At 42.0% G+C, this 24,820-nt stretch overlaps 2 protein-coding genes across 3 annotated transcripts in view; both read left to right on the forward strand.

The window, feature by feature from the left end:
* The window catches only part of scamp2l (secretory carrier membrane protein 2, like), a 12,076-nt gene extending 6,827 nt beyond the window's left edge, over positions 1-5,249 (forward strand). Inside the window, exons 4-9 of the mRNA XM_017414224.3 lie at positions 1,108-1,237; positions 1,343-1,471; positions 1,579-1,738; positions 2,198-2,299; positions 2,690-2,807; positions 3,711-5,249. Coding sequence (XP_017269713.2) covers positions 1,108-1,237; positions 1,343-1,471; positions 1,579-1,738; positions 2,198-2,299; positions 2,690-2,807; positions 3,711-3,866 — 795 coding nt within the window. The 3' untranslated portion in view covers positions 3,867-5,249. The remainder of the gene's footprint in view (positions 1-1,107; positions 1,238-1,342; positions 1,472-1,578; positions 1,739-2,197; positions 2,300-2,689; positions 2,808-3,710) is intronic.
* Positions 5,250-5,890: 641 nt separating this feature from the next.
* bbs4 (Bardet-Biedl syndrome 4) lies at positions 5,891-21,747 on the forward strand. 2 transcript variants are annotated; one of them, XM_017414283.3, is made up of 16 exons: positions 5,891-5,965; positions 8,129-8,171; positions 11,145-11,224; positions 12,637-12,700; positions 12,962-13,073; positions 13,282-13,354; positions 13,778-13,831; positions 13,915-14,042; positions 16,611-16,665; positions 16,781-16,849; positions 17,060-17,212; positions 18,608-18,779; positions 19,023-19,092; positions 19,198-19,342; positions 19,419-19,623; positions 21,039-21,747. In XM_017414283.3, the coding sequence occupies exons 1-16, from the start codon at positions 5,906-5,908 to the stop codon at positions 21,191-21,193; spliced, it is 1,638 nt and encodes a 545-aa protein (XP_017269772.1). In that variant the 5' UTR covers positions 5,891-5,905; the 3' UTR covers positions 21,194-21,747. The 2 variants fall into 2 exon arrangements, with proteins under 2 accessions (XP_017269772.1, XP_037835729.1); XM_037979801.1 differs by lacking the exon at positions 5,891-5,965 and having other exon boundaries at positions 11,145-11,219.
* Positions 21,748-24,820: the final 3,073 nt, after the last annotated feature.

Here is a 24,820-nt window from a genome sequence, read left to right on the forward strand (position 1 = left end):
GTAGCCTCACACGTGCTATTTATAGACGCACGCCCAGGTGAGCTACGTGTCACGTGCGTGACTTTGTTTACATTAATTCTCGACCTGCGCGGAGCGCGAGGAGACATATCCACTTTGTTTACTGCCACTGGCAGTCATCCAGGAATTCACAGAACCATAGTTACAGAGTAACTTCCGTTAAAAGCTAAGACAAAACAGAGAAACTTCATGTTAAAAAAAACGTCTGTATTTCTTTTCTGCTAACGTTGAAATCAAGAAGGTACGTAGGAGCCACACACCGCTTGTCAGACGCATTCAAACGAACTCATCAGAAGTCTGAGCGTCAGTGTTAACGCAGACGTTTGTTCACTTTGTTGGAACTGTGGTTATCAGGTGAAATGTTAGATTTCAAAGCATCATTCACTCAGGAACAGTGAACGAGTTTGGCGCAGTTTTGGAGGAGTTGCCAGGAAACACGGCCCGCTTGGCCATAAGGCTCAGCAGCACATTTTGTAAAAACCTAACAAAGTACACAGCGGCCTGAATATCATACAGTTATTCAGTAAACCATAAACTCTTTTGCGTACCTAATTATTCTGGAGGTGAATGTTTTATTTGTACAAATTTTTACTTTAAATTGAAGCTGAGTTAGACTCTGTGTTCATAGCTCTGCCAAATTAGCAGTTCTGTGTTTTACTTTACTATCCAAACGTATGTACAGTGAAAGAAAGGATGACATTGTTCTTTTGTCAGTGTTTCTGGGCTGATGTTGTGTATCTAATAATACACAAGTTTGAGTTCTTCTGATGCCGAACTGTGGCCAAAAGTTACCCGTTTCTGTAGCTAAAGTGCTTGATTTTCGATATAAGTCTAGAACAGGGATGGACAACCCTGGTCCTGGAGGGCCACTATCCTGCATATTTTCCTTGTTTCCCTGCTCCAACACACCTGATTCAGTGGTTAAATTACCTCTTTGTTCTGCAGAAGCCTGTTAATCAGCCATTGATTCAAATCAGGTGTGTTGGAGCAGAAAAACAAGTAAAACATGCAGGATGGTGGCCCTCGAGGACCAGGGTTGCCCATCCCTGGTCTAGTTGGATCTCATGAACTCTGTCCGTCGTTTATCAGGCAACTGCAGCAGCAGCTCAGGCTGACCTGATCAAACAGCAGGAGGAGCTGGAGAGGAAAGCGGCAGAGCTGGACCGACGGGAGCAGGAGATCCAGAACAGGACTGCGGGCAGCAGCGCCGGCCCTGGAAGTGCGTGTCTTCGGCTGCTGCGTGTGAAATGCGTCGCGTCCGTCCGTCTGTATGTGCCCGTTAAATAGAAACTCGCAGGCTGTTAATTCAGTGTTCCGCTTTCAGCCAAAGAGAACAACTGGCCACCTCTTCCGAGGTTTTTGCCCATCAAGCCCTGCTTCTATCAGAACTTTGAGGAGGAAATCCCAGAGGACTACCGCAGAATCTGCAAAAGAATGTACTACCTGTGGATGTGTACGTACATCTTGTGTTTAGACAAGTCAGTCTCCTGTTAGGAGCGTTGCCTCTCATATTAACTTTCCCCTTTTTTTGTTGTTTGTTCTGTGATTTCCCCTCCCAAGTCCACAGCTCCACTCTGTTCCTCAACCTGCTGGCGTGTCTGGCCTACTTCACTATAGACCCTAGCAGAGGGGTTGACTTTGGTCTGTCCATCCTCTGGTTCATCCTCTTCACCCCTGTGGCCTTCATCTGCTGGTACCGGCCCGTTTACAAAGCCTTCAAGTAAGCCGCTTCGCTGGCCGCGCGCTCATCACTCATTGCTCCGGTCTGCGTTGTAGCTGTTTCATACAAGGCGTAGCTAAAGACTTGTAGTCTGACAGAAACCACCTCACTGCATACACGTCGGCTCGTTTCAAGCTCTGCATCAAACATTCAGGAAATGGATCCAAAACTGTTGGGGAAACCCGACCTTGATATATCTGATCCTGATGAATTAATGTGATCTGTGTGGAAAACCAGCAGAGCAACTCTGACATTATTACCATTGTTATTATTAATATTATTATTACTATTATCACGCAGACCTGGGAAGCACAAGCGTTCCTTCAGATCAGCACTTTAACTCTGCTCTTTAACTTGTCGCCTGTCAGTACCACCTGACCGCGCTGCAGGTAGCGAACCTTAAAATGCCAAACGACATCCGTAACATCCGTTTCTCGCCCTGTTTTGTTTCCCCCGTAGGTCGGACAGCTCCTTCAGCTTCTTCTTCTTCTTTTTTGTCTTCTTCATGCAAGTGGCGGTGTACATCATCCAATCCGTGGGCATTCCCTCGTGGGGAAACAGGTCAGTGAAAACTGAAGCAACGCCTTTTTACTTGTTTAGGGTGTGGCTCAGGCGGGTGTTTCATTTCCAGGAGTCAGTTTTATGTGTCCATCAGTATTACTGTAGGTACAAATTATTCAGTCTACATAATGTTGGTCGACTCCTGAGAACTTGCGTTGTGTGGATTGCTTCTTTTTAAGCATCTGGAGCTCTTTTCTTTGGGTAACATATAAACCTTTTTCAGTCTACAGCTTTGCAGACTTCATCTTTTTGTGTCTTGAGCTCAGAGGAGTAATTCTGTAGACTGTTAATGCAGCATCTAGCTGGAAAAATAAAGGTTGTACATAGTGGTATTGAACACGCTGCAGAGGAAATGTGATTAACTCACGTCTGTTTGTCTGTTTTTGACAGCGGCTGGATCTTATCCATCTCTGTGCTTGGCAGCAGCGTGGCGGTTGCTGTGATTATGATGGTAGTAGCTGGCTTTTTCACAGTGAACGCCGTCCTGGCTGTCATCCTGCTGAAAATGGTGAGCTGATATACATTTTTTTCTACTTTGCAGTCATTTATTTATTTGTTGTTTTTTTTTTTTATACCAGGCAGTTAATTTACAGTGACGTGTCTCTGTGTAAGCTACACATTTATAACTTTCCTCACTTTAAGAAATAGTCGATTGTCGGCAGTAAAATTAAAGCTAGCAGTTCCTAATTGGACTTCTTGGTCAAAATAAAAAGCCCTGTGTGTGCAAAATATTTGTAATTTTTGTCTTTGTGCCCCTAAAGTGTTTATGAAAGAGGGACACAGATATGTAAAATATAAACCAACAATGGTGGCAACAAAAACTTTAATCAACATCAGTCATAAAAAGACAATCTGTTAAAAGGCTTTAAAGTTTCAGAAACACTAACATTCACTCATTAGAGCAACAATGTTTGTATTATTATTATCAGTGTGGCCAAGAAATTTAATTAATTTAATAGTATGTCTAACATTATGTTGTCCCTTATTCTTTTGTGTAATTTGTTTTTTGGAAAATCACGACTAAGCTGGAATATGTGACAGAACTGACACAATACAGACTAAATCTATCTTTAAAAATGTGTTTTGAGAAACACTTCTCTTTTTTTTATATCCAAGTAAGTATAGCTTCAGAAAAGAAAAAAACATGGGATGAAATTAAAACGGTTTTTGAGAGGAAAGGCACTTCTACAAGTCTCACCTAAAACTCTCTAGTATCATTTTGAACTAGTTTTGATAACAATTGAACTCTGTAGACTGGCATAATTAATCAGCTTTGAGGAAAAATATACGTAACTGGCACTTTAAAGATAAGCGGTACCTTCGTAGAACAAGCCCAGAGGAAAAGGTTAGACAGTTTTCAAAAGTTCCTTTGGAAATCACAGACTAACGGGCTTCACTGTCCTAACTCCAGGTCCATGCCAAGTACAGAAGGACGGGTGCAAGCTTCACCAAGGCTCAGGAGGAGTTTTCCAAAGGAGTCCTGACCAATCGAACCTTCCAGAGCACCGCAGCTTCCGCTGCCACCTCTGCTGCCCAGGGAGCCTTTGACCGGAGCCAGGGAAATTAGGCTGCTCCCACACACAAAGTGCCTCAGGCTATTATTCAGTCAGACCAGCACACCAAGACATGCCCTCGATATTTAAAAAAAGAAAAAGGTCTTAGGGAACACGGATTTGATTTAATTCATGACAATTTGCCAAAGCAGGGAGAACTAGTTACAAAAACAGGCATAAGATGGCATCCTGTTTGCCTCCTCTTGAACAAAATTTTGGAAGGATTGGTGGGATCGTGTAGAAATACAAGAAGGCATTTACTGCTTTGAAAATGTTTTAATTATTATTATTATTGAATTTTTAACCACCTTATTTGTGTGTTTATCTACCTGCAACTCTGTTGGCAAAAATACTGAAGGATAAAACTGAGTAGAAAGCTTAGAGATTCAGTTGAGACGTTTTATTTTATATTTTTTTTAAGTTTGGCTTTCGTTAAACACCAAGTGTTAATTCATAAACACCACACAGGAGCCTTAAGAATAAACGCTGCATGCAAAGCAACACTTGTAGAGCCTACAGAGCAGCAAGTGTGTAATTCTGACTCGGGCAACTTCTGCACACAGCACACCAAATGGAGCCTTAAGAATAAAAACCCCTGCACGCAGTTTGGTTTATATCAAACGCAATGATCTGCGTGCAGGGCCTACAGAGTGATAAGTGTATCACTCTGACCTGAGCTGTCACCAATGCCCCATACCAAGTTTAATGAATATACTGTGCTGTTTTTTATTTTTAAGATTTGATGTTTTCATCAGCATTAGCCTGCACAAGATAAGATGACGACTAATGAAGGTGATGGGATGATCGTCTGTTTTTTTTTTTTTTTTTTCTGTTTTTAATCAGCTGGAGTTTTGTTGGAGCGTGTCGAACTGGGTAAGTGAAGGTTAAGGCGAGGGATGTTACATTTTATTAATGTCGAGATGCGAAGGAGACTTTAGTTTTCTTTCGTTTTCACTGACACTGTGGTTACTAGTGAAAGCCTTCAGGCTTGATGCAAATTTACTGACACTTTTTTTAGAAATTAGACATTTGGATTAATGAGCTGGAAGAATGATAATTGCACATGAATGTTGAATATAGTTACTATTTAATGGGTATTTGAATTTTGTGCTTGTCTTTGCATGTACATATCTACGACAAGCTTTTATTTTGTTAATGTAACACTGAATTAGATTGTTACTCTGTCTTTTAAGCAAATCGTGTGGGAGGTATGAGTCTTTAATTTGTGTTTTGGTGAAGTTTCTCTGTCATGATCATGACATGTAGTAAAGCCTTTGTACATACATGTTACTTATTTAAACTATATTCACTGGATGGGTATTGCTCTGAACCGGATATCATTCTGAACATGTAATAAACCGGTTTAAATAAAGCCTTTAAGCTTCTTTTAAGATGCACTTGCTGGATGCTTCATTTATGTAATTGATGATAAGTAATTGATGGAAACGAGTGATGCAGAAAGGTACTGTCTGTTGTAAAGACAAAAAAAAAATGTGATCAGGTCATTTTTCAAAAGTCTAGATTAAACAGGATTATTTGTCAAAGTCACTGTGTTAGTTTATTTAGTGCACATAAATACAAACATTGATTCCAAAACTCAAGCAAAGGAACAGCAGTCCAGACAGGTAACTTGTATTTCATAAAATGGAGCAGAAAGTATGAAATTTCCCTTTTTGAAAGGTTAGTATGGTGCAACAGCTGGAAATCCCCTTGCAGTTTTGCCAAGGTTAACTTTGCCAGGGGAGGCTTTGAGTAAAGAATATTGTTAATCCCAAAATAACTCTCTTGCCATTATTTGTTTCAGTGTGTGTGCTTGTGTCACTAATGTTATCCTTCTTTTACAGTGTCGCCATCTTTGTCGTTGTCTATTTCAGCCTGGAAGAATGAGACATTATGTCTAAGCAAAAAAATAATAATCTTAAAAAAAAAGAAGGCTAAAAAATATTTATTAGGTCGTTTTTATCGTTTAGATTCTCGACACTGACCGTGTCTTTAAACACTTCCGGGTACAGTCACCTGTACAACAGTTGGTAAAATTCATGCTTCTGTAACCATGGCAACAGCTTCTACTGTTGACCATCTCAAGATGGCGGACGAGGAGAAAGCAACGGCGGTGAGTGCAAACGCGAAACGCCCGTCCGCCCCTCCGCTGGAGTAAAATTTAACATTTCCACCTCACCGTGTGATGGTGTAAAACTTTTTTTTTCTTTATGTAGCGAAACGTCAGAATTGAGCACCGTGTCTGTGCTCCGCTTGTTTAAGCGCTTGTTAGCTGCCTGGCTAACCGATTAAGTCGGGAGCTTAGTTGCTGAGCTGAAGCTAACTATAACTTTGGAGTCTAATCTTTAACAACCCCGCCGCCAACTAGAACTTCACAGCTACGGAGGCAGGCGACAGCACAAATGGACCAGCACAGCGCAGATATGTGTCCATGTTCACCGTTTTTAGACCCACCGCTTTGGCGTTTTAACTGTAACAAGAAACGCCTTCACTACAAATCCCTGCGTCTCTCAATCCTAGCTGAGCTGCGTGAAGCGAAACTAATGTTCGGCGTACAGTGAGCTATGAGAAATAGCATATTGGTAAACTATGTTCAGACAGCATTCGTAGCTGCGCTCAAAATAAAGTCTAAGTGATGGAATTGGAAACTATAGCGAGTTAACGGGTGTGCGCATGCGCGCGTCTGCTCGCATGGAAGGTGTTGATGGTGTTTCCTAACACTGGTCCATTTCACAAATGTCTTCTCTAACACGCCTTGTTCGGAAGAATGAAATACCTCAGGAGTTTGTCATCAAGTTCTGCAGCAGCCATTAAACGCCCATTTAAATCAGCTGTGCATAATTAGTCACTAAGACTTGTATAAATGCAGTCATAATGCTTTAATTTATCTTTAAAAAATTCTTCTGTGGCTTAGACTGAATAAAAGTGCAACCAGAAACAGAAACTCCTGATAAGGACGTCTCAGTGGTGTGTCGCCCTGTTTCTTAATCCACAGGTGACCCCTGTGTTGTGTTCAGCATGGCTGTGTTTTAAAAGCATTTGTTAAGAGCCGGTGATATCTCACAGCTGTGTAGTTGTGCATTAAAGCCTTATGAGAACAGGTAACACAAATAATATGAGTTAAACTACTGTGTTTAGGAGAGCAACAATGTCCAGAAAGACTGTTTAAGGCTGCAGAAGGTACATAAGAGAGAATAGCTTTAATAATGCATACCCCAGCTGAAAGGTTTACATTTAGTCTTTTAGTAGACAATGTTCTCCAAAGCGACTTTTAAGGTGAGGAACAACGCTTCAAGCTTCAGTGACAGCAGGAGAGTCTGCTGAAGCATTTTGTGCCACATCCAGTGAGATGACAGTACAGGTGGTGCAGGTAGTTAAGTGCACTGATGGCGGAGGTGAATGCATGGTTTGACGTGCTGGTGGGATAAAGCTGTGAAAAGACGAGTGTTCGTGGGATCCTGGAGGGCTCATCACCCTGTGAACCATCGAAAAGTTCACTCTTATTCGCTGTTTGGTCACAAAGCGGAGGAACGTGAATGATGTCTATACTGTTCGAAGGCGTGCCAAACAAAATAGCATAAAAAGATATATATATATATAGCAGCGTAATTTGATTTAAATGAACAGAAGTTCTTTAATGTGTCACACTGAAGCGATGGGTCTTGCTGTGAAACATTTAGCAGCGCATTAAAAACTGTGACGGTCAATTTTAGACCGTGCCCTTTCCAATAAATTTATATTGCTAAATAAAGAGATGCTCGTAAGGAAGCCTTGATCAGACGCTCTCCCTCATGAATAAATACTGCCTCAGAAAATAAATATTGCTCCGGCGCAGATGGGTTTCCCCTTGTTATACGTTTAGCAGGAGCTCCACCAGCTCTATGAAAGCTTCATCCAGCAGTGGGATGAATTTTTAATATTGAGTTAAACAAAGTGGATAAACAGGATTTGTGTTAATCTGGCCGACTTGTAGGCAGTGAGTTGTTATTATGGCGGACAGCGTGAACATTTATATTTACTCTGAAACGTTTATTTAATGCTTTGATTTATAATAGGCTACATACAGTTAGAATTAGTTGACCAAGACACGTTTACAACACATTTTGAACTCCATTGCACCAAAGCGAGAATTTAATTGTTTTTCCCTTTGCTGTAGCTGTATATAAACTGCTTTTTATTGGCTCATCTTATCTTACTTTATAATACAAAGGTACAAATTTCAAAGCAAAAGCAATGTGATTTATAATAAATGGATTTATTGTTTTGTGTGTTCCAGCTCCTGGTTTCCACTGAAGCTAAGAAGCGACGTGCTCCTAAAGGTACTACCACACAACTGGACCCGGTTTTACCTCCAGTCTGAACCCTTTCACTGGTTTTTATTTATTTTGTTGCCAACATTATTGAAGGTGTGTGACACTGATCGGCCTACAGAGGTCACCCTTGCTCTGCGCTGTGAGAGGCCTTCACACACTCAGCTGCTGGGAGGACTCGTTTAACACCGAGGATGCTTTCTCACCTCAGCTGCTTTCTGATGACCCATTTTTCTCTTGATTCTGCTGCCTACAGATTGAAATAACAGGATTTTGTTATGTCTTTCTTGTGTTGTCCAGGGGAATTATGGCTTTATAGTTAACATCAGTTCGAGCCCTTTATGAAAGCACTTCACTACTTGCTACGGTATTGTTCTGTAGTTCCCTGCAGTGACTTCTTGCATTGCATAGAATGAGTTACTGGGGTGTGATTTGTGGAAAATGCAAATGTTTATTTATTTAAGGTGGGATCAGTAGGAGATGTAAACAGAAATATGTGATTATTGGTTAAAAAAAAATAGCATTTCATGTCTACTCTTATTCTCTACCTTGCCATAGTCATCTAACAGCTTTAGTTACTAATTACTTTTTTTAATTAGATTTGTTGTAAAAGGTGTACTGAGGCTGCGGAACATGGCAAAATCCTGCCTTAGAGATTACATTTGATGTCGCAGCAGAGCAGAAAATCTTGGTTTTGATCTCGTTAAAATATTTTTTTTTATTCTTTGTTCGAACGTTATTGATTTTCAGAGATGAGCTGCGCTAAAAATAGCGACGCACCGCTGTGGCAAAGATGTTCCAAGTGTTTTAAAAATATCACGCAGCCAAAAACCTAACTCCGGCAGTAATCACCCAATCGACGTCGTCTCTAAAGTCCCGAGAAGAAATGAAGCACATCGGTGCTCAAAAGACCAAAACTTGGGAAAAACAAACCAAAAAAATCCAATAAAAAGCTATAAATCCCAGTTTAATTCTGTCCACTGGCTCCTGAAGTTATACCTATTTCCAGTTTACCTTCATGAAATGCAATTAGGTTGATCTAATGTACACACCAAGTTAATTATGTTGTGCACAAGATGCACGTTGGATTGCATTTACTGGTTTAACACCCAGAAGATTCTGCAAAGAAATGTGAGCACGTTCGCAAGGAAAGACCTTTTTGTTGCCGCATGTTTCAGTTTTTCAGAATCAACCCCCCCCCCTTAAATACACTTTAGCCTTTTTTAAGGTAGTGACTCTCATTTTTTGGACTTTGCTGATAAAAATAAGTGTCAGCAACCTAATGTGAGACTAAACGACTTGACAAGATAAAGGGATTTTTAAAGTTTTCCAGGGCAGAACTTCCAAAATAATTTTCCTCCCCTTTCATTTATTTTTTATTTTAGGATCCTCGCTTCTTTTGATCTCAGCATGCCTCTTCTCCGCTCTTATCCTCTTTTAACACACGGCTGGCAACGCAAGGAGGGCAAAGCTGTCTTAGCTTCAGCCCGATCCAGTATAACAATGACAGAATTCCTCCATGTTCGGGATGAAGTTTCAACACGACTGTATATGGGACACCTCATGCTGGGCTTTTCTTTTCTGCTTCTCTCTCATTTTTTTATTTATTTATTTTTCTTATCCTTGCGTGTCGGGCGTGCATGCAGCCTCTTCTCCTCCCACCGGAGCGCCTCAGGACCCCAGCAGAATCCCGGGCGCGAGAACATTCCTGCTGTCTCAGCAGGAAGAGAAAGCGGATTGGGTCCCTGCAAATAGAGCCAATCCGAATCTTGACGAGTCAAGCGCGTGAAACCCGCTCAGTTTTTACGCTTTTGCGATGTGCAGGGTATTTTAAAAATTTATTTATTTATTTGTTTATTTATTTTTGTGAACCTTTTGAAGCAGACTCCAGCTTTTCCAGTAGATCCGCAGAGTTCAGCTTGAAGCGCTGACAGATGAGGGTAACGGATAAACCCATAAAAACGAAAGGACGCTTTGGTGCGATTCAGTGTTTTCTTACAGGCTGTTCATTAATGATACAATCCCTCACCACCACCTCCAATGTCACTGACAGACTTAAAGCTAGCTCTTTATTCTGCAATGTATTGAATCCTATTTTTAGCCCTGGAGGGGAAAGAGGTAGTCGCTGCAAGATAACAGGATTATCAGAATCAAACCTGCCTCAGTTGGAATTACATTTGCCTCCTTGTGAAATAAAAGGCTTCTCCACCGGGGAAAGGGACTTGGAGCGTCTGGGTTCAGCTCTTGTGGTTACCTCACCCTTTTCTCTGAAGCTCCGCATTGTGCTGCTCGTTCCTCCAGCCTCCCGCTTTCATTCAGTCGCTCCGTGCTCTCCGTTTTGACACGAGCACCTGGCTTCCAAAAGACATTGTTGCCCTGGCAACAAGGAGAATTTCTCAACCTGCCAAGACGTTAAAAGGAAATATTGGCGGCGGTTAAGGGGGGGGGGGGGGAGAGAGAGAAGGAGTCGTTGTTTGGAACGCAAAACTTGCTTACAAGGTGACATTTACAGCCGGGATGGTGAATTGATTATAGTTCAGCCTGGGGTTGGTTTAAAGTCACAACATCCAAGTTAACTGTCACATCAAAGACTCGCTGGTGACGGCAGAGGTAGGCCTCTTCCTGGGCCTTTTTTTTTTATTTTTAAAGTCATCTGTCAGATTAAAATAAAAGGCTGCGCTCATACGTGGGAAACTGTTGAGTCTGAGACGTCTGCTCCGAAGTAAAAGCCAGCTAACAAGCAAATATTTCCAGTGTGTCTGGTGAATTGACTTAAATCTAGCTTGTGGATTTAGGTTGCAGTGTGTTACTGTCAGATCAGAGACTTACTAAAGACTGCAAAAAGGAGGGCACTTACAGAATGAATAATTCATCTGACAACAAACAGAGACATTGCACGAACAGCAAAATGGCACGAGCCTGAGATTTTCTTTTCATTTAATGTGTTCATTTTGATGGGGTTTTTTTCTCCCCTCCACCCAGCACCAGAGCTTCCTATTGTGGAGAGAAGAAACTGGCTAATCCACCAGCACTATCTCCACAAGGACTATGAGACCTGTAAGGTAAAGTCCTTTCTCTCTCTCTTTTTAGTACATCAGTGTATTATTGGTGTGTTTGGGTGTTCACGGACAACTTCGTACAGTAAAAGAAAGCATAGAGAAAATGAATGCCTGGCAAACATACATTTGGCTGTGTTTGCAGCATTGTTTGCTGTATTCCTACTGGAAATACAGTACACATTCTGTGAAAAGATGTGCAACTGGAATATGGCCACTTCCTCCCACTCAAAATGTCGATTTTATGATACGCTATACCAAGGTACAGACTTTGTGTTTAGCCTTTTCACCCACAAAAACTTCAAACCCAACCAAGACGTTTACTCTTATTTTCAGCCGTGAACTCACAATTATCTTAGCGTCAAAAATATGTGTCGAGTTCTCGCAGAACAGTAGTTGAAACGAAAAATTAAGAGTTAACGAAAGTAATAATTCTGCAAGTTTTCTAAAAGGTGCCATCTCATAAACAAAATGGGACATTAAGCGCTCACTTGAACTAAAAAGTGTCGACAGTTTTTTTTTTTTTTTCCTTCTGTTTATTTCTTTGTTTTCAAGGAGCTATCAGTGTTATATTGCGCAATTTTTTTTTTTTTACATACCTTTTAGTATGTAAAAAAAAAGGTAATTTGGAGAATAATACAGTCCTAAGAGTGAATGCTTCACGATATGGTTGTCTTTCTGTTTCTCAAAAGATTTATCTCTTACGACTGTTGGCGAATGTCATTCATGAGGGAGTCGAGAAAATGTCTCGAAACGATTCTGGGCATTCTCAATTTCCCAATTTCGTCACTTGAATTTTGAGTTGGTTTTCTTTCAACTACTCTTTGACTAAAAAAAGAGTCAAAGAGTAGTTGCAGGCATCTCGATCTCGTCTCAAACCCTTCCCAGTTTAGTTTCCGTGAAATCCATAGCGCTAGAGTTGCATTTTGTCACCTGTGCAGGTGCTCTGCTTCTGACAGGAAACCTCCGAGGCTGCAACCCCAAACGTCCAGGTCCATAAACCATGCTGTTGATGAATAATAAAAACTGAAAACTGATTCAGATCTGCTTATAAGTGTACTCTAGTAGATTTAATCCTAAACATGGGGACAGCTGCCAAGGTGGGTCTAAAGAGGCTAATGTGGGCGGAGGTAGGCAGGGAAACAATGTGTGCAGCCTAGAATACAGTTTTCAAGCTGTGCGCACAAAAGTTGGTTGTGTTTGCTGGTTGCTTAGTCGCAAACACTCAGACCCCAGTTAGACCGGAACTGAGAATGTGTCTACGGCTTTTAAATTATGAGTCGACAGCTAGCTCAGCGAGATGCTACCCTCGTTACGTTATTAAACATGTTAATCATAGTAGTCAGTACTTTTAGCATACAGTAAGTCCACAAAGCTGAAATTCACGTCTGCTCGAAACCTTTTCTGTATTTTTCTAGGTGATCATCAAGGAGCAACTTCAAGAGACCAGTGGAATGTGTGAATATGCTATTTATGTCCAAGGTGAACCCTCGTTTTTATTGTAATCTTTTTGTCCCTCACATTGAAGGTATGTGATGTTAACTGACCAGCTTCGCCAAATAAAGCCTCGGTGAACGCTGACTCTCAGGTTCCACAATATGTCCTTTAATCCCTCTCCAAATCTACTCTCAGGACACAATGCTGTGCCTTTGATTTTAAATGTCTTTTCGTGTTTTTTTTTTTTTTTTTCTTCAACTAGATGATCCTCTTTTTTTTTTTTGTCCTGTCTTTATTTCTCAACAGCACTAATCTTACGTCTTGAGGGAAAGATCCAGCAGTCCCTGGAGCTGTTTCAGAGCTGTGCCATCCTTAATCCAAGCAGCAGCGACAACCTGAAGCAAGTGGCCCGGTCACTGTGAGTCTGCTGGAATTGAGTCTGTTTGCCAGTAGCAAACGAGCCAGTGTACATATCCTAAATATAGCAAATCGGATTGATAAAGTGAGAGCAAGCTAATCCCCGAGTGATAGTTTTTCATTATTTAAGGTGGTAAAAATAGTCATTTTAGCGTGCAGTTCCCTTCTCGGTTAAACTCTCATATCGATCACAGTTCATTCTTTCACAGATTTCTCCTGGGAAAGCACAAAGCCGCTATTGAGTTTTATCACGAGGCGGCGAAGCTCAACGAAAAAGACTGGGTGAGCGAAACGGCACGCGCACCCCACGCACGCACAAGCGCAGACTTTTCCGGTTTCCCTTGAAGTTCTGACAGAAAGTGTTTAGAGGCGCTTGCCTGGCGTCTTGAACTCTTAAAAAATGCAGCGTGAAGTTCTCTCAACATCCAGCGTGGGAGCGACTCCAAGTGAACCACTTTTTGCAACAACAATTTGCAGAAGAAAAAAAAAACAAAAAAAATGCTTTGTGCCTCGCTTCCAAACTCCAACAGAGGTGTGAAAGACGGTTTCCATAAACTTGTCACGAAGGTGCACGAAAATGATCCTCTCGAACACAACTGTTACCTAAAAAGCTTCTCTATTTGTCAATAAAAGCCAGACTTTCATCTGTTAAAGCCGCAGTCCATGTAAAATATGACGTTTGACATTTTCTCCCCCCCCCCCTAGGAGATCAGCCACAATCTGGGCGTGTGCTGCTACTTCATCAAAGACTTCAAAAACGTGAGTCTGCCGAATGCCGTGCGCTGCCGACGGGTTGCAAAGAACCCGCGGCGTTGTTCACGTTGATCTCCCGTTTCTGTCAGGCCGAGGAGCATCTAAATACAGCCCTCCAGATAAACAAACACGACAAGACGTTCATGACGCTCGGGAAAGTTCACTTGCTGGCTGGAGAAACGGACAGGGCCATCGAAGTGTACAGGAGAGCAGTGGAGTAAGTGACGCTTCTGGTAAATCAGCAGTTATTCCAGCCAATACAGACTACCACTGTTTTATGCCTCAGTCCATGTTTTATTTCAAGTCTAAGAACACTTACCAGTACCATAATAATCTCAGTATATTTTTTTAAATGGCTTTGTGCGAAAACATTAAAGTCTCTGGAGAAGAGGTAGGCAACCCTGGTCCTGGAGGGCCACTATCCTGCATGTTTTACTTGTTTCTCTGCTCCAACACACCTGATTTGAATCAATGGCTGATTAACAGGCTTCTGCGGAACATGAAGAGGTGATTTAACCACTGAATCAGGTGTGTTGGAGCAGGGAAACAAGGAAAACCTACAGGAAGGTGGCTCTCCAGGACCACGGTTGCCCACCCCTGCTCTGGAGTGTCTTTCAGTACATGGATATTATCATCCGGGGTGTTTGAGGCTGTAGCCCCAGATGTTTTCTCTTTGTTTCTCTTTATTTTACAAAAGCTGCGTCTGTTTTACAATACGTGGCAATTATGGAGACTCTGTTCCCGCTCCGTGCGTCGTGTACTCAACGCAGCACGGCAGTAACGGTAACTGACATGCTCTCTCTACAAATTCACGTTGGGGAAGATAAGGGACTTTTAATCCAGCTAGTCTGCTTAAAACGGTTCTGAAATGTTTTTAGTGTTTTTACACCTTTACAAAAACTTATATCTATGTAAGAAAGGAATAGTTCTGTTAAGTCAGAAAAATAATTTTAAAAATAGCTTAGGCAATAACCAAAAAAAAAAATATTCAATTTTTTTATATTTTCCATTTTAGTGGTCTTAATCAATGAATGTCCAAGTCTTTTGAAGGTTTTTTTTTTTTAGTTTGTCTTTCGATTTTAGCTGCTTTTTTTACTGTTTCTGTCCAGTTTTTTCTCAAACTTTGGCAGCACATTGTGCAGTGTGCGATTTAAATAAAAACAAAAGTGAACAAGTGGAGGACAAAAGAAGACATGTCAGTCTTAAAAAGTCTTTGCAGCAGATCAACAGTATCTGAAAGTCATGTCTTTAGCAAACGGGGGGGTAAAAAATCCAGCAAAGATCCGAGACAGGACCCGTCCTTCAGTCCATCATCTAAAACAGTTCTTTGGGAATCTTGTTGGAGCTAAAATCCTTTCTTTCTGTTGTCAAACTGTGTTATCTGTCTTTTCTTCATAGATTCAGCTAAAGAAATGAGAACAAACTGTCGTTGTGACACGCCGCTTGTCTCAAAGAGCCTGAAGATTGTGTTTAAAATTGCTTCTTTGATTGCTTGTCGGTTACGTGGCGACACAACACCGATTCATACCTTCGAGCTCGGAGTCCTTTTTTTGTGCCTGAATGATTCGTGGATTCGTGTGAAGTGGCTTAATGAACAAAGAAGAAACGCATCCCTCTGAAAACGGTCAGGTAAAGGACCGAAACTGAGTGCGAAAGCAGCCAAACTTGTAAGACAAACTCCGAAAGACCTTCAGAAAGTCTGGAAAAGTATTAATCAAAACCACTTTAGAAGATTACAAGAACATCTGGCTGCTGGAAGAAGTATAAGGCAATCAGAGATGCTTTGAAACTGTTGCGCAGCCCCGGAGTTTGAACTTTACAATGGACGGAACAGATTGGAAATCTTCACTTGGTGTCGAGTTCAAACATTAGGTTTTACGCCTCAAGATAAAATATATAAGAGAGAATGCTTTATATGAGCTGGATTGAAGAGGGGAGGAACGGAGAGGATGAGGAGGGTCGCAGACACATGGGACTCTAAGATCTGATGAAGAATAGGACATCGGACTGAGACAGAGACACAGTTTCTCACATATGAAGAACAACCTTTGTCATGCAAAATGCAAAATCACTAAATGTTTAGTACATGCCTGGGATCAATCTAATATTAAAATGACAACGAAGCGACTGAGAACTTTGGTTGTATTTTTTAGGGTCTTATTTTGTGTCGGACAGAGACAGCCTGATTTTTGCTCTATAACTGACCGTGGTGCGCTGAGTCGTCAGTGTTTGCACATCCTAACCACGCCTCCGGTGATCGTTCAGTCTCGCTCGAAGCTCAATCCATTGCCAAATTTTTTTTTTTTTTTTTTTTTTTTTTTTTTTTTTTTGTACCCGAGGTTCTTTTCAGCTCCCCTTTTCAAAATTTGGCTCATTTTCACTTTGCTGCATATTTAAACATGAGGCCATGGTGTAAATAAGAAAATCACATCAGTGTCTGTAATAGAGCTCATTATGGCTGCCTCCTGGTGGGGGCAAATGAATTAATCAAATGCCCCCGATTCTTGTGTCGCTTTTAATGAGACTTACCACTGCGAGTGCTATTTTAGTGTCAATCTAGCCGCCTCTCTGCTATTTTTCTTGCGGGCCACACAGGTCATAATTAATACTCTGCAATTATGCCGAAATGACGCCTGACGGAATAATCAGCGGATTCTCTGAATGTCAGCCGCGTAGGTTCACACACAGAAAAAAAAAAGGTGCAGGCAGCAAAATGTAATTACAAGCAGGTTGTGAAAAAAAGAGTGACACTTTTTATTCAGCTTTTTTCTCACTCTGAACTCAGATTCTCTCCAGAGAACACGGAACTCCTGACCACTCTTGGCCTCCTTTATTTACAGGTTGGTGGAACCGTTCAAAGCCTTCTCTGTGAAGTTACATGCGAGTCAATGAGAATCCCAGTGCTATTGTGATTGCTTTTGATTTTTTTTATTAATTCTTTTTGTTTGTTGTTAGCTGGGGAAATACCAGAAAGCCTTTGAGCACCTTGGGAATGCCCTCACTTTCGACCCCAACAATTATAAGGTACGTACGTGGGTGGCACATTTTAGCGTGAACTCGCTCTCCTGCTCAACGCCTTTCAGGCTGCGTACGTAGAAATGTCTTTTAAAGCCATTCAGTCAAAGCAGAAGGTTATTCACCCGCAGCTGTTACAGTCCGACTTTCACCAGGGTGCTGTTCCAAAGGTTGCACCCTCCCTTTAATATTTCTCTAATCAGTGTTTTTATTCTCCAGGCCATCCTGGCTGCAGGCAGCATGATGCAAACCCACGGCGACTTTGACGTGGCCATGAACAAGTACAGAGTGGCAGCGTGTGCCGTGCCCGAGAGCCCCCCTCTCTGGAACAACATTGGCATGTGCTTCTTTGGCAAAAAGAAATACGTGGCTGTGAGTCGTGGTGTTTGTGTGTTTTTCTGCATATTTTCAAGGTTGCAAAACAGAGCAAAAACAAAACTTCCTGAAGCACAACAACACACAGAATGATGCATGAACCATCAGAGCACTGAGTCAAAACAATTGTAAGGTTAACTTATTAATTTATTAATATAGCCAGAACTATGTACAGTATAGAAAGCATAAATCCATAACATGTTTAGATATTTAGATATAATGGGTTCTTTCAAATTGAATACAGACCTGAATAAATTTGTTGTTTTCCTTCCACAATAATAAAACACAGCTGATGTGAATGGAGCCAAAAAAGCTCCAGTTTTTGTCTTATCAGTCTCAGAAACTTCTCCCAGGAAACTTTGAGGCTTATCAGTATGCATTTTGATGAATTCCTGTCTGCCTTTTTGTGTTTTCCTGCATATAGTGGAGCCCTCCAGGGTTTTCTTCCATAGAGTCCATTAGGATTTAAAATGTAACGAATAATGTGATCAGAGAGTGACGTACCTTGACTTTGGAGTTTGGTTATAAAGGTTTTGAGTAGTTTCCTTGACTCCTTTTCTGCCATTTATACTATCCATCTGATCAACCTGGAGTTGCATTTCCTCTTGCGTCCACATCCTGGGAGGTTGGCTACGGTCCCATGAACCTTATATTTAATAATACTGGCAGCTGGTCAGAGGAACATGAAGCTGCTTGGAGATGGTCGTGTAGCCTTTATCCTTACCGTGGATATCTATGATCTCTGAGCTCCTTAGAGCTCTTTGCTTTCTCTGCTCTTTGTTCAGTGTGGTGCACACACAACACTACCAAACTACACAGTGGCTGTTTGTTCCCTTTCAATAGTCTGATGAAAGGTTTGAAGAGTCCTGTGGTAATAATTAAGGTCAAACACTTGGTTTGTAACAGGACTATAATGCAAAGATTGCGACTTTCTTTAAGGGTATCAACAAATCTGTTTACACTATTTTACGTAAACCTGTTGGGTTTTTTTTTACAATTTCTTTGTTTCCTTTTTCACATACAGGCGTGCAGTTGTACATTAGACAGTTGCTTTTAAATGAATCACTTTGTGAGTATTAAAGCATTGTTTCAATGAGCTGTAAGCACACCAACAAATTCATTCACTTCTGTTTGTTGCCACAACCTGGTTCACTTTTGCAAAACATAAAAGCTTGAGAAATAAATGTGACTATTATTGCCACGTTGAGCCTGCTGTGCTGACATCGTTGGACACATTGTTACTTAAGAGTGAAGAGATGACTGAAGTGAGTTCAAGAGTTATGGACCTCTGATACCCAGCGAGCTGAGCTGGGTCTGCATGTGCGTAATTCACGACTACAAGAAATCGCATCATTTGACAACAGCGCTGCCTTTCCCTGCTCGATCCCACAGGCCATCAGCTGCCTGAAGCGCGCTCACTACCTATCCCCTTTTGACTGGAAAGTGCTGTACAACCTGGGGCTGGTACACCTGACCATGCAGCAGTACGCGTCAGCCTTCCACTTCCTCAGTGCAGCCATCAACCTGAACCCTCGGATGGGCGAGCTTTACATGCTGCTGGCAGGTACAAAGAAATCCTGCATGATGCAGTTCTGCAAATCTCTTAAAATCGTTGTAGCTGTTTGAACATGTGCCTCACTTACTCTTCAGTGCCGTATTCATTTTTAGGAGCATCTGTTGGTATTTACTCTGTATTTTCAATCTGTGCATGTTGAGAACGTTCGCCGGTGCATTCATAATTAAGTAGCGGCGTTGTTCAGGAGCTCTTGAGTTTGACAGCAGTCCCTTATTGTATCTGTGATAACAGTGGCTTTGACCAATTTGGAGGACGTGGAGAATGCCACCAGAGCGTATGAGCAAGCTGTGAATCTGGATGAGTGAGCCTGACTTTAATGTTTCCCTTCATTTAAATGTAAAACTTCAACAGAACCAGTCGATTGATTTTCTCTCTCTCTCTCTGTTTGGTAACCAATCTGCAATAGATCTAACCCCCTGGTCAACCTGAACTTTGCAATATTCCTCTATAATCATGGAGACAAGAAGAGAGCTCTGGATCAATACCAGGAGATGGAGAGGAAAGTAAACCTTCTTCGAGACAGCAGTAACAGCTTTGAGTTCGATCCTGAGGTACTGCAGATCCTAGAGTCAGTTGTCCTCGCGTGTCACGGCTTGTCGCCAAACCCTCCGTTTTCATCCACGACAGCTGATGGACATGGCTCAGAAGATGGGAGCCGCCCTGCAGGTCACAGAGAGTCTGGTGTGGACGAAACCAGGCAAGGACTCCAAATCCAAACCGCACTCGGCCGCGGCGACCAAAACCCCCGGTGCTCCACTCGGCACAAACCAAGCCCTGGGTCAGGCCATGTCTTCGGCTGCGAGCTACAACAAGAACATCCAGCTGCCAAAAGGTGCGCCTTACTAACGCTGGTTTGTTCATTAAACGTTCCTTGATCTGTCAGTGACGCTCCTGCAGATTGAATCTGATTCCAGGTAACGGTAGTAAGCATGGGTTAAAATCTGAGCACGTTCAAGTCATGAATGAATCAAAGGAATCAGTGCTGAAAGCAGTAATTTACATGTCATTAAACCAGGAGTTTACTGCACCTTTATAACAGTTCAGCTTCGTTCCTGTTTATCTTGTTGTTCATGCAGCTCAGTCGGAGCGTTCAGAAAGCAGCCAAAGCATGTATTTCACCTGCGTTTAGTGTGTTTGTGAATAAGTGGCCGACAGATTGGGAAGAAAAGAAAAGAGCCAACAGTCCTTTTTTTGCACCTCTACATCAACAGTTTTCCTTTTGCTGACATTTTTTTTCTTTTGTAGAATTTTGTGTCATCTGTTCCAGTAATGTTTCACAAAGTTGTTCAGGCTTTTTTAAATTGATTCTGTTTACAGAATGCAGTTTCTCTCAGCTGTAGCTGTGTTGTAGTTTTATCTGTAGTTTGACACTCTTACTGTCATCTTTTTAAACGGCGAACACACAAATGATGCAAACTCCAAAACACACAAACACAAAAGGTATATAGGTTGGATATTGGATAATCGCGCTGTGTGGATTCAGCGGTGTCTTCCTGCCCTTTGACCCGGTGCTGGCAGCTCACCTCCATCTACTTGTTTAGGTGGCTGGGTCTTATTGGTCCAGTCTGGTGAAACAATTCAACATTAACTCTTGGTCAAAAGTTCACTTGACATGGAGGTTGTTTAATTTCTGTTTTTTCATGTGTCATTAGTTAGTAATTTGTTGACGGTCCCTTAGCGAACCACCGTGTTTAGGATGAGGTCTGACCCATGTCTCACTGCCAGCACCGGGTCAAACGTCCATAAGACACCGCTGAATCCAACCTTGAGTCCCCCTAGTGGTCTGGTGCACTTCCGTTTTGTGGGTTTAAGTTTGCAGCGTTTTTTACTTGCCGTCGTTTTCTGGGTTTTTAGCATTTTTTTGGTATTTGCAGCATTTCTTTGTATTTGTTTTGCTGGTATGTTTTTGCTTCTGTCTGTTTTCGGTGCAGTGTTTTTCCTGGTGCATTTGTTTTTGTGTTTTGGGGTTTGCATCATTTATGTGTTTGCAGCACCATTAGCCGTGCACCTGTCGGCCACCGTATTTCTCTTATAGAGAAAGGATAAATTTCTGAACAATCAGACAGCTTTTCAATAACACATTTTGTTCTCAGTTAATGTCGTTCTTGGTTGATGCTGCTGTCTGACACGTGCTCTGTTGTGCTCTTTATCACATCGTCACATTTACAACCTTTACCTTTACAAACACTGCAGATTTGCCCAAGCAGCTTTTAGTGGAGCAAAATCCTCTCTGTCGTTGTTTTTCAGGGGTTTCCAAAGGCCCTCCCATGGCCCCTGATCCAGAGGTGGATGTAGAGAATGCCCCCAGCCCGCCCACTGAGCCTCCAGGGTCCCCCGAACCCGAAGACCCCGACAGCTCCAAACCAAAAACGTCTCGGAAGAAAACTAAGGTGGAGGAATGAGTTCATTTAATTGAGGTCTTACGCCTCCTGACATTAGACCTCGCCCGTGTCACTGTAGTTGACCTCTGAATGAAGGTTTAGGTACACAAATATCCACAAAGTCATTTACTGCCGCCGACGATTAAAAAGGGCAGGGTCGTGGTTAACGTTTGTTACAAGATTCCTATAAACATTCAGAATTTCACAGGCAGCTTTGATGAAATGTCTCAACCAGACCCAGCAGTGTAAAGGATGTTTGCATTCATTAGCATCGACGTTCGTGAAGTCGCTCGCATTATTGTCCCAAGATGTTCAGCAATAAGTCGAAACGATTCATTTCCCTCGTATCGACCTTCCTGAAGGATCCGACGCTGAAGGAAACACGGTGACAATCAAGGTTAAACCAGGGAGGAGAAGGAAGAGGGACGGGTTTGAACAGTCAGAAGATCGACTTGTTTGTATACCAGGACCTGGAAGGAAATACAGATGCTTTTGTGGGCATAAATGTGATGTTTATAGAGAGTAATGTATTTAATATTAAACAAGACACTGAAAAGAAACTCTCGCTCTCTCTTGCTTTTTGAAAAGTCTATTTTCTTACAACCAAGGAGGTTTGCCTGTCTGTGTGCAAGATTACTCAAAAAGTTACGAACGAATCTTCACAGCTTTGTCAGGAAACGTCACACCCGGTACAAGGAGTCACTGGATGTTCGTCTACAACAGATTAACTTTTGGAGGCACCCCAATTCAAGATGGCCACCACTTTTTCATCATAAGACGGTCTTGGTTTAAAACAAGGGCACTTTAGACCTTTTAACTTTTGTTTCCATTTTGTTTGCGAGTCAAACTTTTCCCATCTGACAGACAAAAATGGAGGACAAAAAACCCCATTCTGAAAGTGAGATGATTAGGACCAGTAACCTCCTGTAGAGAACTAAACCCCACAGTTAGCTGAAGTTTTAATAATGCAAAAGCTTCGAACCTTGAATTATTGATTTCAGCCTTTTTGGAAATTCCAATAGCAAGATTTCCAACTTGCTCCGCCGAGTCTCATTTCCCAGCCCGGCTATCCTCGCTTGACACGCTCCAGTCCGGATGGGCTCTCCTGATGAAGTCCTAAACGACGCAGTGGCGACCTGCCAGGAAAGTCTCGAGCTCCAACAACGGCCATCGTTTGACCCCCCCGAGGAGTCACTCGTCTGCTGCTGCCACGTTCTCTTCGCTTTTACAAATACCATCGACGCTGCATTTACCACCAAGAGACAATAGGGTTTTTTTGTTTTTTTTTTCATTTGGAGCTTGTTAAGCTGCGCCTGCTCGAATTGCCTGTGGTTCTGAGTTTTACAAGCTGGCTGATGGCCTGTAAGTTACCGTTCCTGCTGCAGTTTTATTTCGGCGCGGCAGAGCAAGATTGCTTTTCCATTTCTCATCTTCCTACAGTTCAAATAGCCTCCGGGAGAGTCTGAGCTCCGAGTGGAAGTTTCATATAAACTTCTGGGGCTCTAGGGAACAGGCTCCGTTGTGGGGTTTTTTTTTTCATTGTTGGGCAATCTTTTTTTATTATTTATTATTATTATTATTTATTATTTCAATCTGGCATTCAGCGAAAGATAAACCCTCATAATGAAGCCTTCTAAATAAATCCAGGGTTTCTCGCAGACACGACAACGAGCCGTGAATGTCCCTTAAGGCGCCGTTTGATCGTTTCTTGAGGATGCGTTCGCACGGAGCCACCCTGAAAACAAAACGAGCTCAAACCCTCGATAAGAGGAGGAGGATCGGGATTAAAACCAAACGAGACTGAGGAAACGGGTAGACGGAGAGCAAAAGACCAAGCTGGTACATGGATTTAGTTAAAGTTCAATAATAATATTTTAACTAAAGGCCCCGCATTCCTTAGAGGGAACAGGCCAGGGGTTTAAACTATTATTGTTTGATGACGAGACGTGACAGAGCTGCAGCTGTTTTAGTCAAACCATGGAAACAATGTTGTGTGATCTCAGTCAAGATCTCTGGATTACGTGTTGGGGGATGACTCTCAGCTACTACCACACCAAATGTTAGTTCAATTACTGGGAAACTGGCTGAGTGGTTTTGGTTTCTAAGGTTGCTTAGCTGTGGCGCCCTCTCACCGATAACAGCTGGAGCTCAGAAATTCCTTGGTACCGTTTTCCTGCAACCTGAAAGTTGCGTCCTTCCTTTTTTGAGATGTGAGCAGCGCGTTGATGCTCTTTAGTTTTCTGACACTGTGGTTGGTTGGCGTAGAGGACAAGAACGCGGTAATTAACGGAGACTGGTTTCAGAAGTTTGGAAATGGTCAAAAATTGACCATTTGACCATAAAGTCATTTACATAGGTTGAGCTGAGTATTTTTTAGCTTTAAAGTCGGCTTTTTGAAACCCGTTCTCTAATATTTGACATTTTATCCCTCTCCAACTTGCTCCCAGACCTGTTTACAGAAACTCTCACACTTGTTATTTGGACCAAATGACAGAGAAGAACTGTTTCGTTCACTTTGTCCAACCCTGCTTTTGTATTTGAAGCACAAGGAAGAGTTGTAGTTTGATGTTTGTGGATGTGTGGATCAGAGACGAGCTGTTAACCTTCCACCCCCCTCGGTTTTCCCACATGGCGGCTTACATCACCCAAAGCTTTAAGTTGGACTTTATCTAAAACTATTATAATTCAGCCCACAGCTCCTCATACAGACCCCGACTCACGTCACTTGAACCGTTCCACGGATCTTAAGGTCTGAAGTATTGAGATCAACCTCGGCGACCTGCAAAAAAAAAGTCGAAAGTCTCGCATTTCTTTTATTCTTCATCGCAGCTGCCAAACATTTGTTTTCTGGTTTGTTCTGGACGTTGTACAGCCTGATACACGGGAGCTCTGTCATAGCTTCCAAGGTAATGTTGTATATTACAGAGTCAAATATATGTTTTAAACCCACCATTCATATTTTACTGTTTATCTGCTGCTGCCGAAAACAAAGGTGGAGTGATGATGCTTTTGCTTGTCTCATGTCTCATAAACTCCTGGACCAATGTTCATGAGAGTGACAGAAAGTCATCTTTGCAATCTAATTCAAGATGGCCGCCACAGATAATCAACATTAGCTAACACAAAGATGGCTGTAAGTCGGTCATTTTTAGATATTTTGAGCTAAAACTAGGTGTGGTAGTAGCTGAGACTGATCCCCAACCCGTATTCTTAGTGCTAACAGATTGCCCGAAAAGCTCTGTTAGCAAAACATCTCATTATCCACTGGACAGACTTTAATGAAAAACGAAACATCTGGCGTTAAAAGGCGGCGGGCGACATGCGTTCCTTCAAAGAAAGCAAACAAAATGTGTTGGGTTTTTTTTTTTCAAGTCACAAGAACCACCATGAGGCTTGTAATATATCTTTAAAAGTTACAACTTTCATTTGCATCTTAACTCCGGGTTGCAGAAATTAGGAATTAAATTCTACTCCCAACTATTTTCTTTGAAGTGTAAAGTTGTTTTAAAGAGTCTTACCAGCAGCAGTTGGGTTTGAGGCCATGTTGGCTCCAAATGGGTATGCAGCCTACGTGCAGCTCACTGTGGGGGTTCACGGGAGGCTCTCTGAAGCCCGGAGAAAACCTCCTCACAGCAAGCAAAGTAATGT

Source organism: Kryptolebias marmoratus, linkage group LG15, assembly GCF_001649575.2.
Source record: "Kryptolebias marmoratus isolate JLee-2015 linkage group LG15, ASM164957v2, whole genome shotgun sequence".
Taxonomy (NCBI): Eukaryota; Metazoa; Chordata; class Actinopteri; order Cyprinodontiformes; family Rivulidae; genus Kryptolebias; species Kryptolebias marmoratus.

What these genes read in the sequence shown, in the direction of transcription:
- bbs4 (XM_017414283.3), top strand. Translation starts at nt 5,906, where the DNA reads ATGGCAACAGCTTCTACTGTTGACCATCTCAAGATGGCGGACGAGGAG. An exon ending in ACGAGGAGAAAGCAACGGCG is followed by an intron (nt 5,966 to 8,128) that starts GTGAGTGCAAAC and finishes TGTGTGTTCCAG; the next exon opens with CTCCTGGTTTCCACTGAAGC. An exon ending in AAGCAAGTGGCCCGGTCACT is followed by an intron (nt 13,074 to 13,281) that starts GTGAGTCTGCTG and finishes ATTCTTTCACAG; the next exon opens with ATTTCTCCTGGGAAAGCACA.